Here is a 17,449-nt window from a genome sequence, read left to right as displayed (position 1 = left end):
TCCTGGGATGATACCCCCTCATCGGGTGGGCATCCGAGGCGCCTCCGGTTCTTTCTCCCCTAGGGGTTGCAGCTCAGGGGGCTGCGGAGGGAGGCGTTTCTGTCTGCGATGGGCTTGGTGGGGGAAAAGGCAGGATCATGGGAGGCACGAAGAGGCCGAGTTGAGGAGCCCCCCCGTGGTTGTCCCAAAGGAACCTGCGACCTTTCCCCACCACCCCCCAAAAAGAAGCAAACAAACAAATTTGGATTTTTTCCCATCAATCCCGAAATACAACGAGATCTGGAGAGCTGTGTGGGAGGGAGGCGGTTTGAAGGGGGGAAGGGGGTCCCTGACCGCCGGGGAGACGGACGGGGCTCGCTTCTCTGTCTCCTCCCCAAGCCGGGGTTCTTCAGTCCTCGCCGCCCAAAGCCGGCTCCAGGAGCTGGGGACACTACGGCTAGAGGAGAGATCCTCCCGCCTCTGGAATTGGGGCTGCGGGGATGGGGGCCGAGCCGGGGGCGGCGCGCGGCCAACTTGCAAATTGGATTAGGGAGCGTGGGGGTGAGAGCCACGGGAGGGGTGGGGAGCCAGGCCTGGGGCCCCCGGCCGCCGGTCGGAGGAGAGGGGCAGCTGTCTCCACCCGCGGCCGCCCAACCACTGTCCACTGCCGGGAGAGAACAGGCTTTCTGGGCGAATGCACCCGCCTCCCCTGGAGAAGATATTTGGTCCCTTAAGTCCCTACCGGGTCCCCCTCTCGGACCCTGAGAAGAACCCGGCACGGGGAACTGCCCCCCATTCCAGAGAGGGGCGGAGCCGGGGCCCAGTGCTGGGAAGTGGGCCTGGGCCGAGATCCCCGGCCCGCCACCCGGCAGGGCTGGGCCGGCTCTGGGCGGGGCAGGTGGAGGAAGTAGGCATCCAGGGCTCTCTGGGCAAGAACCCGCAGGAGACTTGGGGGTGGAGGCGGTTGGGGGGCCGTCGTGACCCTAGCGCGTCCCTCACTCTGTGCTGTCTGTCTCCCCTTCCCGGCCCTCCCACCCGGGCGCCCTCAGGCACCATGCTGACCCGCCTGTTCAGCGAGCCCGGCCTCCTCTCGGACGTGCCCAAATTCGCCAGCTGGGGCGACGGCGACGACGACGAGCCGAGGAGCGACAAGGGCGACGCGCCGCCGCAGCCGCCGCCTGCGCCCGGGCCGGGGGCTCCTGGGCCCGCCCGGGCCGCCAAACCAGTCCCCCTGCGTGGAGAAGAGGTACCAGAGGCCACGTTGGCGGAGGTCAAGGAGGAAGGCGAGCTGGGGGGCGAGGAGGAGGAGGAAGAGGAGGAGGAAGAAGGACTGGACGAGGCAGAGGGCGAACGGCCCAAGAAGCGAGGTCCCAAGAAACGCAAGATGACCAAGGCGCGCCTGGAGCGCTCCAAGCTGCGGCGGCAGAAGGCGAACGCGCGGGAGCGCAACCGCATGCACGACCTGAACGCAGCGCTGGACAACCTGCGGAAGGTGGTGCCCTGCTACTCCAAGACGCAAAAGCTGTCCAAGATCGAGACGCTGCGCCTAGCCAAGAACTACATCTGGGCGCTCTCGGAGATCCTGCGCTCCGGAAAGCGGCCCGATCTGGTGTCCTACGTGCAGACTCTGTGCAAGGGTCTGTCGCAGCCCACCACCAATCTGGTGGCTGGCTGCCTGCAGCTCAACTCCCGCAACTTCCTCACGGAGCAGGGCGCCGACGGCACGGGCCGCTTCCACGGCTCGGGCGGCCCATTCGCCATGCACCCCTACCCTTACCCGTGCTCGCGCCTGGCGGGCGCACAGTGCCAGGCAGCCGGCGGCCTGGGCGGCGGTGCGGCGCACGCCCTGCGGACCCACGGCTACTGCGCCGCCTACGAGACGCTGTATGCAGCGGCCGGAGGTGGTGGCGCGAGCCCGGACTACAACAGCTCCGAATACGAGGGCCCGCTCAGTCCCCCGTTGTGTCTCAATGGCAACTTCTCACTCAAGCAGGACTCGTCGCCCGACCACGAGAAGAGCTACCACTACTCTATGCACTACTCGGCGCTGCCCGGCTCTCGGCCCACCGGCCACGGGCTGGTCTTCGGCTCGTCCGCTGTGCGCGGGGGCGTACACTCGGAGAATCTCTTGTCTTACGATATGCACCTTCACCACGACCGGGGCCCCATGTATGAGGAGCTCAATGCGTTTTTCCATAACTGAGACCTCGCGCCAGTCCTTTTCTTTTTCTTTTGCCTTTGCCCGTCCCCCTGCCCCAGCCCCCCTCCGATCGCAGGGGCACCCTCACCTACCCCGGCGGCGCCGGGTGCAGGGAGCGGGCCGCCGGTCCTGCCGCTCTTCTGGGCAGAGCCGTCTCTTGCCTATAGGTGGCCCGTCCCAGGGGCCTCGCTTTCCCCAGGGGACTCGCCTTCTCTCTCCCCAAAGGGTTCCCTCCCTCTCTCTCCTAGGGAGTGCTTCTCCAGGGACCACTCTCCGGGTCCTCCCTGGAGACCCCCCAACTCCCAATAACTTCACTTACGTTTTCTCCTCCCCCTCCTCCCTGCAGGCCCAAAGGAGTCGGTCAGGGGGCAGCTGAGCTGTGGGACGCGGTTTTCCCCTGTCATCATTATTATTTTAAAAACAGACACCAAGCTGCCGAGGCCCGAAAGGAGCTGGGCGCCCCCTCTTTCTTGAAGAGGGCAGAAGTCAGGGCGCCTTCACCTCCAACCCCGAATCTCCGCGTTTTGTAATTTTAATTTTGGCGGGAGGGGATGTGGATTGAGAGGAAAGAGAGAGGCCAAGACAATTTGTAACTAGAATCCAGTTTTCCCTTTTCCTTTTTTTTTAAACACAAACATACAAAAAATTAAAAAAAAAAAAAAAGGCGACGGAGGCCGAACGCAGAGTCCGGATCGGAGAAAAAAAAAAAAGCAGTAAGAACTTTTAGAAGCAATAAAAGGCAAAAAAAAAAAAAAATACTACTACCAATAATAAAAAGACACAAATATCTATGCAAGGAGGTTCTGACTGAGCCTAGCGGCCCGGCCCGGTCCCGGGATGCCCCTCCCTGTCGGTTGGCCGCCCCGCCCAAGCGCGGATCTGTGCACTTTGGTGAAATGGGGGCCCGCGCCGCCCCCTCTCCCTCCCCAGGTTCTTACAATCAGTGACTCGGAGATTTGGGGCCCCAGTGCCACTGCCCTCCCCCGCCCCGTCCCCTATGTGCGTCATACTGTTTTTTAAAACCTGTTTCCAAATTTGTATGGAATGGCAAACTGTTGGGGGGTCGGTTTAGGGAGGGAGGGTTTGCATGAGAGACACACACACGCACATCACACCGCACGCACACGCAGGCCCAGCGCGGGCGTCGGGGGACCCTAGGAGGTGAGCTGGTTGGCTCCTCCTCCCCGCAGGCACTTCGGTCCGCTCTGGGGGTAGCTCCCCGCCTGCCCCAACTGTGCCTCTGTGGGCGCCAGGCGCCCGGCGATATCCGGTGGCTGGAGAGGGTTTTTTGTTTTGTTTTGTTTTGTTTCGTTTGTCCTAGGCGTCCTCCTGGCTTTTGCAGGCGGGTGGGCGGGGAGGTTTGAGGGCTCCTACTTGGAGGTTTCCCCCAAAAGGGGCAAAAGATGAACCTCTCCCCACCAGAAGCAGGGGATCAGGCATCCAAACACACGATGCAAAAATGCAAACCCACAGGCGACACACCCACACACTCACCCACACACTTACACGCAATTTTACCTTCCTCTTGTAGCGAAGATGAAATTTCCCGTCGGACACCCGAAGTGCATTGCGTGTTTCTGTTCAGTTTAATGACGATTAATAAATATTTATGTAAATGAGATGCAAAGATGGACCCGGTTTCTCACGGTGGCCTCCTTTTATGGGGAGAGGGGAATTTGAACTGAGACTGGGATGACGGAGGCAGTGTCAAGTGACTATGCAGAAACCAGAGAGAGGCACCCTGGATGTTTCTGGGTGGAATTTCCACCCTACAAGCCCCACACATACATTTAATGAGCACAGAAACAGCTCTTCTGGCTGCCCCTCTCAGACCCGACCCAGACCCAGAGGCCCCAGCACCAAACACCGGTCCCATCTGATTACACTTTTCAGTCCCAGAATAACCACACGTGCCCCTTGGAAAGAGAGAAAGAGAGGGAAAACAATTTTTTTTCATTACTGAAAAATGATCAAGATAGGAAACGGAACGCCAATTATTTTACAATCCTCCATCACTGTTGTAAAAAGAAGTAGGTACAGATAAGGGGAATCATTTGAGCATGTCAGCGATACTTTTAAGGTAAAAAAAATTATAAGGTCATGAGGATAAAATTTTAATGAGGAAATCCCTGTTCCATCTTAAATGTGTGTTTCAGTGGATTCAGAGGAATCTACTATTTTGGCTTCAGGAAGGTTGACATTTTGAGGGGGGAGTAAACTGGAGGGACATTCCAGAGGTCTATGAGGTGACTGAGTCTGGGAGGCCACCTGGCATAGTGGAACTTCACTTCACCATGAACTCACTGGAACAGGGCAGTAGAACTCTCTCACACACATCTGAGCACGCTCCCTCCTCCAGTTTTAGTTCTGGACAGTTCTCAATGGGTTGAGGGATAAGATGAAAGGCACAGGGAACACCCTCTCCTACTCAGACAAGGTGGCTTCACAGCTTTATTTCTTTGAGCCTCATATGCACAGGCACCTCTACACCAACTTCCCTGAAAGAATCTTTCCCCTTCCTTTTCCCCTTAAACTCCAATGCCTACCAGAGCCCTGAAATATTCAGAGAGGAGTCTGAGTCCCTCATACACCCATCCCAAAGCCAGAGTATACTTAGTAGTCCCTTGAAGGGGCTATTTTATTTTTCCAAAAACACTGTCATTTTTTTTTTTTTTTTAGGGCTGAAATAAGGTTGTAATGTTGAGGATTGAGTTCAGTTCTGCTAAAACTTTTAAGGGTTAGGTCCCAAAATGAGATCTCCTTGACAGAGCAGGAGAGGGAAAGGTAGATGAAGAAGAAAGACTTAATGCCAAAGGGTGGGTCTGATTATACTGAACTGGGGCTTAGAGGCTCCCCTAAATGTCTATCCTCAACCTCTTAGTTTTTGGAGGAGAGATGATGCCCTTCTGGTGTCTCTAGGCGGCTGCCCAGGAAGCAAGAGGGGGGCCAGGAGCTGTCCAGTTTAGAGTGCTGACTCTTGAATAGCATCTCTGTGGGCTACAGTGCCTGGCCCTGGGGAGCCTCACTGCATGTGGCCCTTCCCAATGCTGGACCAGAATTCCGCCTCCCCCCCCCAATTTTCAGAGATTTTTCAAGAAATAATTTCAAAATTTCATCATCTTCCCTGGAATTATCTCTGGACCAACTCTCCAAAGTGAGATTGCTGATTGGGCCTTTGTCACCAGGTTTGTTCCCATTGATGGCTAATAGACTCTTTCAGACTTCTGGATCACCCCTATTCTTGGTAGAAAGGAGTTGGCCCATCTTCCTTCTCCTCCACTTGTAGTGAGGTGGGTGGAGCAAGATGCACATCCTAGACCCTAACTTGAGGAACTCTGATCTGCACATGACATGGGGCATGGCCTGGCAGGGGCAATTAGAGAGAAAATGAACTCGGCACCCATCCTGAGGCCTGATTCTTATCTTGCTCTGGAAACAATGTTAATTGGGCTTCTCTCCCACTCAGCTGGTTTCCCAGAACTCACTCTGAACTCTGGGGCTGGGCAGGATCCAGGTGGCTTGGGGCTGGAAGCAAAGAATCCCTCCACGTGGTTCTCCTGGCCAGACCACAGACTTCTACATATCACATCATCCTTCTAGCTATCCCACTGCTGCTCACTGCTGATTTTGAAGCCAAATTCCAGCCCCTTCGGAAGGATGTTGATGACTCCTGGGTAGGGGCACAGGGGCCCCTTTTGTGGCAGAGATCCTGAGTTCCTCACTTCTAGTGAATCTGTTGTCCACACCAGCTGCCCCTTTCTTGATTCCTGACCCTTCCCCCCACACTCCTTGCACTCTAGCTGAGCGCCATCCTCCCATCACCCCCCTCCCCAACACTTAACTTCCCTGGTGAGATGGCGAAATGAGCAGGAGAAGAAGATGTGCACGGACACACGGCCCCAAATGCCCCCTTGCATATCTCTTTCTCTTGCTAGCTCTCCCGCTTGCTCTCCCGAACACACCCAGAGAAGCTCCAAGAACAGAAGGAGGGGGGAGGTGGAAAGGGGTTTGCGTGGGGGGGGGGACAGGAGAAAAAATGCACAGGGAGGATGCCCTTCTTGCCCTAGTCTGAGCAGCAGGATCTCCAAGCACTCACCATCCAGCTAAGCTCAACCTCTATGACCCCATGGCTGAGCCAGGTTCAATCAGGGGGCATTTTCCCCTTGATTTTCCAGTCCCCAACCCATGTCCAGTGTTTGGAAAATGACAGAGAAACAGATATCTCGGAGTCCAAGCCATTTGCCCATCTGGCAGGAAAAGGAAGGAAAGTCATTGCTGCCTCTCCCCTCACCGTTTAATTCCATTCCAGCCAGGACCAAGACAGTGAGCTCTTGTTTACACAGTGAAACTCTGATCTGATTTCATCACCCACAGGAACAACACTGGGAGAAGCCGAGCCCTAAGAGGGTCAGCAACAGGGAAGCCCTGATGCGCCAGGTAATTCACCAGGTTGTGCTTACTTCTATCTTTCCCTTTCGTAAGTAGATCCACAACCAGTAGATTTGGGATTTGGGGGCAGAAGTTAGATATTTCGTTCTCCTTTGCACAACCTTTGCTTCTTCTACTTCCCCAGCATCTTTAACAGGAAGTCACCTGCTCCCCGGGGATTCCATTGATTTCAGGGGACATTGTGACTAAGGATGATTGTAGATTCCACAGTTTAGTTCTGAAGAAAGATAGAAAGAGGCAGCACAGATCCACTCTTGTCCTTGACCTCCACACACAAGCTTCCATGGGACAATAGAGGAGCAGCCCAAGACTCCACTCTGATCTGCTCCAATGTGCCCAAAGGAGAAAGCTGCTTGTTTGGGGGGAATGGGAGGGGACAGATGAATCTCCACTGTCTGAACAGGCTTCCCAGCTCACAGCCCGATACTAATTTTTACTCCCTTCAGGGGTCGTGGGCACCCAGGTGCCCACCATAGGCCCATAGTAGAGGTGACAACTGAATTATGAGAAACCTTAAAACCCTGCCCTGGTTCCAAATCCTAAAGTGGCTTCTGCCTTTCTGTCCTATATCTTTTTAAAAAATTTCATCACAAAGTTTTCCTAGTGAGAAGTGGTAACAATGTATGCAGCCACCTTGGAGCCTTGGAAGGGCTATTCTGCTCTTGAAACTTTCTCCACCTAATGCACCGGAGTAGGAACGACGGCCCTGGAAGCATAGGTGGGAGAAGGAGGCCAATCCAGGGCGCCCTTCAGTAGCAGGAAGGCATGGGGAATTTGCAGAGGAGATGCCAGAGTTGGGTTATCTTAGCCCCCTAGTTCTGGGAGAAGAAGCTAAGTTGCTTTGAAAGGTAGGAACACGGTATCCTTAGTTGCCAACCTGGCCAAGGTAGCTGGGGCACAGCACTGAGTAGAGAATGCCCAGATGTGCACCCAGGTATGGTCTGGTGTTGCCAACTCTCTTGTAAGCTCCAACTCGGGAGCGCAATGCAGTCTCCTCGGGCTGACTCGGGCGGTCGAGTGCCTGGTTTCGGTTATTCCTTCCTTTTCTTTCCCTCTCTCCCTCCCCCCACCCCCAGCCCGCCCCAATCCTCTTTTTGGAATTAATTGAATTAGGGACGGGTCTTTCTGGGGCTCTCCCGCCTCCCGCCTGAGGCTGCGCTGGCCAGGAGGCCAAGACTGCGAGGTCAGGTCCCGCCCGGGCTGCAGGAGCCCCCAAGCCCCTTTGGGGACCCGCGTGCCAGTTCCTACCCTCAGCCAAGTCTTTGCCAAGGGCACAGCTGGGCGGGGTCTGGGCAGTCCGCCCGGCTTGGGACATCTGTTCTCGCCAGAGTCGTATTGAAAGCGAGGGGTGGGGGTAGGGGGCTCAGAACCAACTCCTCAAGTCCAGGCGGATGCCCATTTTCTGGACCGCGGGCACAGGCAGGAAAGGACACAAGTCTTACATAGTTTTTCCTTCTCCCTCGGGAACAGCGCAAGAATTGGGGTGGGGGCCGGTGGGGCTTTCTCTTTTCCCTTCATCTCAACCTCTTCCAATCAGATGCCACATCGGGCCTCACTCCTGCAGGACAGCAGGGTACTCCTGCCCCGCCCGAACTGCCGGCTAGCCCCTGGAGGCTCCCACGCCGGGAGGACGGCGGAGGCTGCCCGCCGGCCGGGAGCGAAACTGATCCCGTTTGCTGCGAACTCGCGCTGGGCTGGGCTCCGAGGCCGAAGCTGGTGCGCCAGGCGGGGGGAGGGTTAAAAACAACTCAATTAAAACATTGAAAACATTTGGGTTTATATGGTGGGGAGGGCGGTGCTTTAAAAAAAAAATCAGAAGAACCACAAAACCCCTAAGTAAAACCAAACCCAAATCCTTAACTACTGATCATTTCTAGAAAAGGAGAAAAATCCCTCAGACACTTCTCCCCTGGTTTCGCCACGAAAAAGCTCCCGCCTAGCCAAGCCCCCCGCGCCCGGATGCACCTTCACCACCCCAGCGCCCTGGCGCCGAGCCCAGGTCGCCCCCTGCCCACCCTTCGCTCGCGTGTTGGTGCCAGTCTGTGCCACTCAGCCGGTGCCCGGTGCCCGGTGCCAGGCGCGGGGGGAAGGCGGGGAGGAGCCGAGGCTCCAGCTTAAATTCCATGGCATCTGTTCATTATTATACAGTGAGGATTTTTATATGGACAGCTAAATTAAAGACAGATTTTTGCCAGAATTGCAGATCCCATAAAAATGATGACACAGGATGGGGGCTTTTTCTTTAAAAAAAAAAAAAAAAAAAAAAAAGGAAAGAAAGAAAGAAAAAGAAAAAAAAAAGAAAGATTAAAAAGCACAACCCAACAAGCCACAACCCCCAAACCTCTGTGCCCCTCTCTGTGGTTAGTTTCTTTGCCCCCACCCCTTGCCCACTTCCTTCTTCCACTAGCTCTGTCTGCCCAGAGAAAACCAAACCCCAGTGGCTCTTCATGCCCAGCCTGTTCACAGATGCCCAGTGACCAACCAGCTCACTCCCACCGTGGCTGGCAGGAGCAGAGGCAAAAGAGCCAGGTCATACATGTAGGGTAAGGTGGGAATGGTGTCTAGTCTGGAAAGCTGGGACAGAAAGGGACAGTAGCCAAGGGGCTTGACCTTTCTGTGTTCCTATTTTAAAGGGCAGGCTGTGTTTTTGGCTGGTGGACAAGGTTTTGGAGGCTGCAGTGAGGACCAGGTGTGTGAGGCCATCCACTCAGAGACACAGGACAGCTACCCACTTCCACCTCACCCATGGAAATGATATAGGAGAATTGGGCACCCAGTGTGATTTGTAACTGTGCAAGTTCTGGAATTTCAAATTTCAGAGATTCTAGAATGCTGATAACTGCACCTGGGTGGTGTTCTGAAACTTGTAGAGATGCGGCATTCTAGAATTCTGAAAGGGTCCACCCCTCTGTGAGGGAGCTTCCGTGGCTCTGCTTGCCTTGACTCAACTTTAAAGCTCCAGGGAGATATCTTGGGGCCCTCAGGGCTCCCGGAAAATGTTGGCCAGGTAATACTAGGAGGACAGAAAGTCGGGGCCATTCACAGAGATTCTGGAAGGGTCCCCCCAAATTCAGTGGAAGCACTTATTCTTTCTTTCTTTCTTTCTTTCTTTCTTTCTTTCTTTCTTTCTTTCTTTCTTTCTTTCTTTCTTTCTTTATTTTTTTAATAAAGTACTTTCAGGGAGGAAAAATATCTGCAGAGTCCTGTGCCCTCCAGACAATTGCTCTGTGTCTGTGTCTGTCTGTGACTCTGGGTAGCTGTCTGCTCGTCTCTCTCTGATTCGGAGCTGACAGAATTCATATCAGAAGAGTGAACGCAGGGACATCTGTGTGTGGAATGACTGTGCCTACTCGAACCTGCCAATCGCTCCTGGCACGAGCTGGGTAACAAATGCCTGTTACCTCGGAATGCTGGCGGGTGGGGAGAGGGTGGGGGAGGGCGCCTGGCACCACCCGGGCTGCCAAGCCCTGCCAAGGCCCCCTCCTGCCCGCTGCAGGTCCCGCCCCCTTCCCTGAGTTAGGGGTCCACGGAATTGGATTATTCATTAATTAGCAGTGATTAGAAAATTAGGGTGTCTCTCAACCGGGGCCAAACACATCTCCCTCATCTTGATCCCCGCTCCCCTCCCGCTCTGCCTCTAAATTTTCCGGATTAACTCCGGGTTTCTACTGAGAGGGCAGCGGGCCAATTGTTGGTGTGTGTGTGTGTTGCGGGGTGGCGGGGAGCTCACGGAATGCAGGAAAAGGGGGTCTCTAGAGGGAAGCATTCCACCAAAGTTGCCAGGAGGAGTTTCTCTCGCGGAGTGTGAGGGTCTGCGTAGACGCTGCTGTCGGGATGGGCTGGGGGCCGGGGCAGAGACCTAACGGGCGGGACGGTGCCGAGATGGGGCTGAGGAGAGGCGGAGGAAAGGAAGGAAGAGAGAAGGACGCGAGAGGCCTGGGCAGCCGCGACCCGCTTCTCCGCGCGCCCGAAGCCGGCGACACCGCCCAGAGGGCCTCCGAGGCCTTCCGCGAAGGCCTCCGTCCAAGGCCTCCAGCGGGCGGTGCTCCCGGACCCCTCGGCGGGTTCTGCTGTGGGGTGGAGAGAGGAGGAGGGCGCCACCGACACCGCCGTCGCCAGCTGGGGGTGGGGTTACTGCGAGGAGGGCGGAGAGCACATCTAAAATTCCGAGACATCTGTTCACCCAGGGAGGAGACACCGCTCCCAAGAAGGCAGGGTGCCCTCGCCCCACCCGCTCTGCAGTCATCCCCGCCAGGGCAGGACCCCCCCACCCCCATCCCGCACCCCAGGCCGCCAACTAGGGCCCGAGAGGGGAGGGGAGGGCCAGCATGAGACTGGGTAGGGGGAAGTGCAGGAACTGCTGCCCTGCTGGATGGGAGGATCAGGGCTTAGTAAAGGGTTGTATGGGGCAGAAATCCTGAAAGGGAGTGTTTGGAGGGTGTGGAGGAACTTCCCCTGGAATAGATCCCCCCACTCCTAGCACCCACAGACAGACACACACACACACAGTCACATCAAATATGAATTCTGTTGTTCCTGTGAACACACAAAAATCTACATAACTGGTCCCTTGTACACTCAATCATTGAAGTGTTCAAGCAACTTTACTGGGTGTCTGGTCTGTACTGGGCCTGGGCTGGGAATCAGAAAACCTTCCTGTTCCAGGAGCTGTCAGTTTGGCAAGCACACTCAAGTACCCAAGTGCAGAGACCCACAAGCTGCCCTTGCACCCACACAGCTGCTCTCTTCTTAGTGGAGGGCTGGGAGCTGGAGGGAGGGATTTCCAGCAGCAACACCCCCTCCCTCATCTGTGAGCAGCTTCCCCAGGGAAATCTAGGATGGGGCCTGGGAGCCCCAGCAGGGGATCCTGGACCCACTGGCAGCCACTTGTCAATTTCCTACCTACTCCCATTGGCAGGAACCTCTACCCCAGGTTGTGCCTGAACAAGTTCCAATCCCACTTCCCACCAAGCCTTGTGACCACCTCTGTTTCTTCAGTGCCCTGGCCTGGCACCTGCCCCTCCACCAGGGCTGCCCTAGCTGGGCGGGCAGAGGCCAGGCCTCTCAGCTGGGAAATGTCCATGTGGTTGCTACTTAAAAACTGATTTATGAGGCCGTGGCGGCTGCGGAGGCTTGGCCTGCGGTCCTAGTAGTAATCAAGGGCATATGCCCATCTCGCCTGGCACTGCCCAGCTTGTGAGCCCAGCCCTGGCCTCTGCTCTCCTGCTGGGAAGAGAGAGGCATAAAGCACTGTGTCTTCTTTCTCTCCAAGCCATCTCTCTCCTCCTCCACCCTCCTCCCCTTCCTCCTCCTCCTCCTCTTCTTTCCTTTCCTCTCTCCCTCCTTCTTTTATCCCTCCTCCTTCCCTCCCTCCCTTTCTCTTCCTTCTCTCCCAAGTGGCACGGACCAGCCTGTGTGCCGGGCTGGCGCTCACAGCTGCAGCCCATCTGCTATGATTGAATGGTGACAGTGATGAGACAGGAGCTGGGGGGAATGGGGGACATGGGGGCTGCCCTGCTACCCCTTATCCCTCCTGTGCCAGCTCCCACATGCTTCCTTGACCTCCAGAATGAGACCATCCATTTTGTTGGTGCAGGGTGGGGAAATCCCATCCTTCTAAGTAGTGAGGGAATTCCTTTCCCCTCAATGAGATTCCTGAGAAGGAAAAAAGGGACAAGAAAGAAAGGAGAAGGATAGATAGGAAAGGGGGAGAGAGGGAAAGGATTTGGGATCTGGAAGAAAAGACGCATACCCACATAGGCTTGGGTGGGGCTGGGGCCCCACCTGAGTAAGGAGCATGGCTGAGGCTCCAGATTCAGAAGCAGAGAGGCACTGATGTAGGTCCACGGTCCAACTTCTTCAGGAATCCAGGGAAACATCTTTGAGAATCCCAACTGGAAAAACTCAGTGCCCTGTGCTCTAGGATCCTATCACTGTCTTTATTGTGGGATTTCCCCCCTCTGCCTTCTAGAAAATCTCTTGGCTCCCTCTCTCCAAGAGTAAATTTGGAGACCTGGGAAATCCCAGTCCTCCATTGTGTCCAAAGAGAGGCCTAAGGTCAGACATGGGCTGGTAGCAAGAAGGTCTACTTAAATATGAAGTAGGATTTCCCAACTGATCCATAGCAAGGCCAGCAATGTAATAACGACAGCATAGAAGCTAATATACATTTTCAAATACTATATGTCAGTAACTGATTTAGAATTATACATGAGCTGATAATCATTCCAACAACCCATTCCAACAACCCTATGAAGTTGGCATTCTCCTTATACCTATACTACAGGCTAGTACACTGAGGCACCAGGCTTGTAGTCTAAGCCTTATTTATTCTCTTGATAAGGAAAAAAGAGAGAAAAACAGGAAGTCCAAAACCTTCTGGAAGAAAATCCAGTATCCTTTCTTTTCCACTTATGCCTCTCCTTCTACTTCTCTTCTTCTCCTTCCTCTGTCTGCTCTTCAACCTTAGTCAACCCAGTACCCACTCTCAAGTGAATGCCCACATATGTAGCTTTTGCCTCCTGCCACTGCCCATGTATCAGTAGATGGAAACACCCACTCTCTCCACCACCCCCTTAGGAAACCATGCACATGCATTTGACTACATATGACCTCACCCTCCTTGCCAGGCAGCTGCTCCTCATGTCCATAGTCCTGGCCCATGGGGTCTTTGCCCAGAGCTCTGGGGGGAGGATGCCCTTGTGAACAGCTGCAGGACCAGGCTTGAATTCCAGTCTGATTTTGGTCCCTGGGAAGTTTTATTGGAGGGGTGCTCCACCTGGAACACTTCTCCCCTTTTCCCTGAACACTGGAATGCATAGGTCTCTCATGCCCTCTCTTTTTCCTACCATTTGCATCTCTACCCTCCTCTGTCTTCTTTCTCTGGTCTCTTTCCTCCATTCTTTCATTATTTTATCTATTCTTGCACATTTTTTCCTTTCCTTTCCTCTTTTTTTTCTCTCTCTCTTACTTTCCCTCATCTTCTCTCACTTTGTTGTATGATGACTCCTTTCATCCTTGAAAATCCCTGTCCTCTAGCAGAGTAGACATTCCTCAGGATCCATAAATATCACAACTAAGGAGCTACTGGTGGGAGAGCCATCCCTAGTATGCAGTCTCACTGGAGGGGAGTTTTTATCTCAAGAGAAGGAGATAGGAACCCCTAATCCAATCTTATGGATAAGCATTAAGCAGTCACTAAATCCCTGCAATCCCCCGAACAAATCCAGATCAGCATTGTTGTCCATTTGCCCAACACAAATTGGGATAAGAAATCAGGTGGTGAGCTGACTGCAGGGCATTATAGAGCTTCCCAGTGTCTCCTTCTCCTACAATTTCAACTTCTCTAGAGCAAGGTGGCACCTGGAAGGGACAACTGGAGGCCACAGAAGCCACACAGCCAGGTTCTCTCACCTGCACAGTATTCTTACTAAATACTCCCCATTCTTAGCCTTCTATGGCAAGGAAGGATAAATCCTTGAGTCTGGCCATGCACTGGGGCAGGGGTGGAGGGCTGAGATCACCCCCCTCTCTTAGTTCCAGGATTCAGGCATTCCTTGGTTGCCCTGGCATTCTCTCAACTCCCTTTCTCCCTCATCTCTGGGTTTCTCTCCTCTGTCTTTCCAATTCCTTCTTTCTTGCACATCACTCATTCCCAGGTCTCTTTTTCTTCTTTCTTTCCTGTCACGAATGGTTAAATGTTCTAGTTTCAGCACCACGGACAGAGACACGGGGTGGGCTTGTCTCCTCCTGCCGGGATCTGTACAAGTGGTGCCTGCCCCGTGAATATTTTGGGTGTGTGTGTGTGTGTGTGTGTGTGTGTGTGTGTGTGTGTACCCGAGTCTGTGTGAACGCCTGTGTCTGTGCCTCTCAGGGGCACACGCCTGTGGGCGTCTCTGGGTGCATCTGCGTGTTTGTATCTGTCTGTGCTGTGTCCCCGCCTGCTCCCCAGTCCCTGGCTGGGAAAGGGGACAGGATGGGGACGCTCCGTTCTGGAGGTGGGGGAGGCAGCGGGTGGCTTGATATCCCAGCCGGTCCTGGGGGCGTCATCCTTGCCCAGACGCGCGCCAGGCACCATGTGGCATGTGTGCCAGCCGGCACAGGCTGAGGGCATCCTGCCCGGCTTGAGGGGAGGTAGAGGAGGCAGGGAGCGGGAAGAGGTGGAGAGCTGAGCTCAGAACTCAACTCTGGGGCCAGAACCTTTCCATCTTCCTAGAACTCCACACATAGGCACATGCTTGAGGAAATTTACAAGTTACCTGTTGTCCCAAGGGCCCAGACAACCCAAAAATCATTCCTTCAGATACAAATATCCTGAGGGAAATGTACAGGATGCAGGTCTGCTCTGAGTTGCATGCATGTGTGCAAATCACCTGCCCTTTGCACATCAATTCCTGCACAAATGCATACACACACACACACACACACACACACACAAATATCTAAGCCATTCTTAGAGGATGGAAGTTGCAAGAATCATTCTTTTGTATCACAGAGTAGGATCTTGCACTACATAGGTGCGCATCTCCATCCTATAAGACCAGGTAACAACTCTAAGAATCTGGTATCTCCTATGATGGCTGTAACATCCCCCAAGACGTGGACACATTTCCCTAGCACAATGCAAGCTCTAAGATGTCATCAGGGGTTCCTGCCCTCTGCATCTAGGGCAGTCTGGGAGGATAGTGCTGCTTCTGTGCTTCCTTTGAGAAAGAATGAGTGAGGGGGAGGAGAAAGGCATCACCCATGCAGCCAAAGTCCTCATCTCCCAAGAGTCTGGCATACTGGAGACAATCCTAGATTTTCTCATCCCAACCCCAATTCTAACTCGCTGTGCAACCCCAGCAGGTTATTTCACAGTGAGATTTGAACATGACCAATCATGTAAAGGAATTAGCTAAAGGGAATTGTCATTAAGGGTTATTATTATTTTATTATTATTATTATTATTATTATTATTATATTATTGATACCATGGACAGAGTGGTTGGCAGGACTGATTAAAATAGTATAGCCAAAGCTTCTAGCACAATATTTGATTAATAGTGGGTACTCAGTGAATTCAAGTCCAGCACGAATTTAATGATAGAATTTCAGGAACTTTAGCAGTTAAAGGGAGCTGAGAATGACAGAATTCTTGCTCCAAACTAGAGGCAGGCATTCCCAAGTGGAGTGGGAGGAATGGATGTGAGATGTGCAAAAATGCTGAAGGACAGCTGGGCACAACAGAGTGGGGTTGTGAGAGGAGATGCCCTGAGGTTGGGGCATCTGGACCTCTGTCCCTAAGGGCCAGGAAGCCTCAAGAGGGTCTCCATTCCATGTCTGAACTCTATCCACATGTCTTCCCACCTGTTTCTCTCCAGGCTTCCCCATTTCAATAAATAGCAGCACCCAATTCACTGCCCAAAGCAGAAATCTGGGAGTTGTCCTTGAGTTCTCCTTGTCCTCACTCTCCATATGGCCTCTTACCAGGAATTATTGACTTTTGCTCCAAAATGTGCCCCAAATCCAGGTTCCTCTCTCCTTCCTCAACACTTCTCCTACAGGCCAGCTCACTTCACCTCTTCCCTGGGTCCCTCCTCTAATCTCCCATCTAGTCCCCAGTTGATGCTTTCTCCCATAGCAGCTTCTCAAAATACAAGCTGGGACCAGGAGCTTGGTGACACATGCCTGTAATCCCAGTCACTCTGGAAGCTGAGAAGGAGGATCACAAGTCCTAGGGAATTTAGCAATATCATGTCTCAAAATAAAATAAAAAGACCTAGGGCTGTAATTTAGTAGTAGAGCACCCCTGGATTTAATCCCCCGTACTGGAAAAAATAATAATAAAACAAAATTAAGGGCCATTTTTTTTCTTCCTTCTCCCCCTTCTCCTCCTTCTTCTCCTCCTTCTTCTCCTTCTCTCTCTCTCTCTCTCTCTCTCCAGCCATTTATTTATTTATTTATTTATTTATTTATTTATTTATTCATCCATTCATTTATTTATTTATAGACAGGGTCTTTCTGTCCAGGCTGACCTCAAATTTGTGGTCTTTGTGGGGCTGGGGTTGTGGCTCAGAGGTAGAGCACTTGCCTAGCATGTGCAAGGCCCTGGGTTTGATTCTCAGCAACCATATAAAAATAAATAAAATAAAGGTATTGTGTCCAACTACAACTAAAAATAAATAAATAAATATTATTTTAAAAAAATTGTGGTCTTCCTGACTCAGCCTAAGTCACTGGGATCACAGACATGTGCCACTGCACCAGCAAACTGGGTCATTTCACTTCCTGACTTAAAACCCTTCAGTGGCCTCCTTGGCCTGTTAAAATCATTCTGGTTGTCTAAGCTTGGGGGTTTGGGGGGAAATGGAGAGTGAGTGATAATGGTTAGAGGTTTCTTTCTGGGGTGATGACAAATCACCTGGGGATGGAGTTTCTCTCCTTTCTGCAAACACCTTCCAGGGCTGTTTTCTTAGACCACCCAATCCCCTCAGCTCCCTCCCTCTCTTTGCTTGGCTGATTCGTTTTGATGCTCCAGGTCTCAGTTTGCACCCTTGCCCCTCAAACCATTTCTTATTCCTTTACCCAAAACAGGCCTCCCCCTTACTTTGGAGTTCAATATTCTGTTATTTCCTTTGTCATACTTTAACTGCTGAGAGTTTGTTTTGTCTGCCTCTCCTCCTGGCCCAGAGCTCTCTGAGGGCAAGGACCACAGAATTTCTTCTATTCCCTTTGTACACTTTGGGCCTATCATGGAGTAGGCACTTAAATGTGGAATGGCAGTATTAATTAATTAATGCTTTGTCATCACTGAAGAGGGGTGGGGAAGGGTGAGCTGGT

At 53.1% G+C, this 17,449-nt stretch overlaps 1 protein-coding gene across 1 annotated transcript; it reads left to right on the top strand.

The window, feature by feature from the left end:
- The first annotated feature begins 1,033 nt into the window (after nucleotides 1-1,033).
- Neurod2 (neuronal differentiation 2) lies at nucleotides 1,034-2,182 on the top strand. The gene has a single exon (XM_026387112.2). The coding sequence runs from the start codon at nucleotides 1,034-1,036 to the stop codon at nucleotides 2,180-2,182; it is 1,149 nt and encodes a 382-aa protein (XP_026242897.1).
- Nucleotides 2,183-17,449: the final 15,267 nt, after the last annotated feature.

Source organism: Urocitellus parryii, chromosome 7 (genome assembly GCF_045843805.1).
Source record: "Urocitellus parryii isolate mUroPar1 chromosome 7, mUroPar1.hap1, whole genome shotgun sequence".
Classification (NCBI taxonomy): domain Eukaryota; kingdom Metazoa; phylum Chordata; class Mammalia; order Rodentia; family Sciuridae; genus Urocitellus; species Urocitellus parryii.
The sequence above is the reverse complement of the archived record's forward strand: the minus strand, read 5'-3'. Positions and strand labels throughout refer to the sequence as shown.

What these genes read in the sequence shown, in the direction of transcription:
- Neurod2 (XM_026387112.2), top strand. Translation starts at nt 1,034, where the DNA reads ATGCTGACCCGCCTGTTCAGCGAGCCCGGCCTCCTCTCGGACGTGCCC.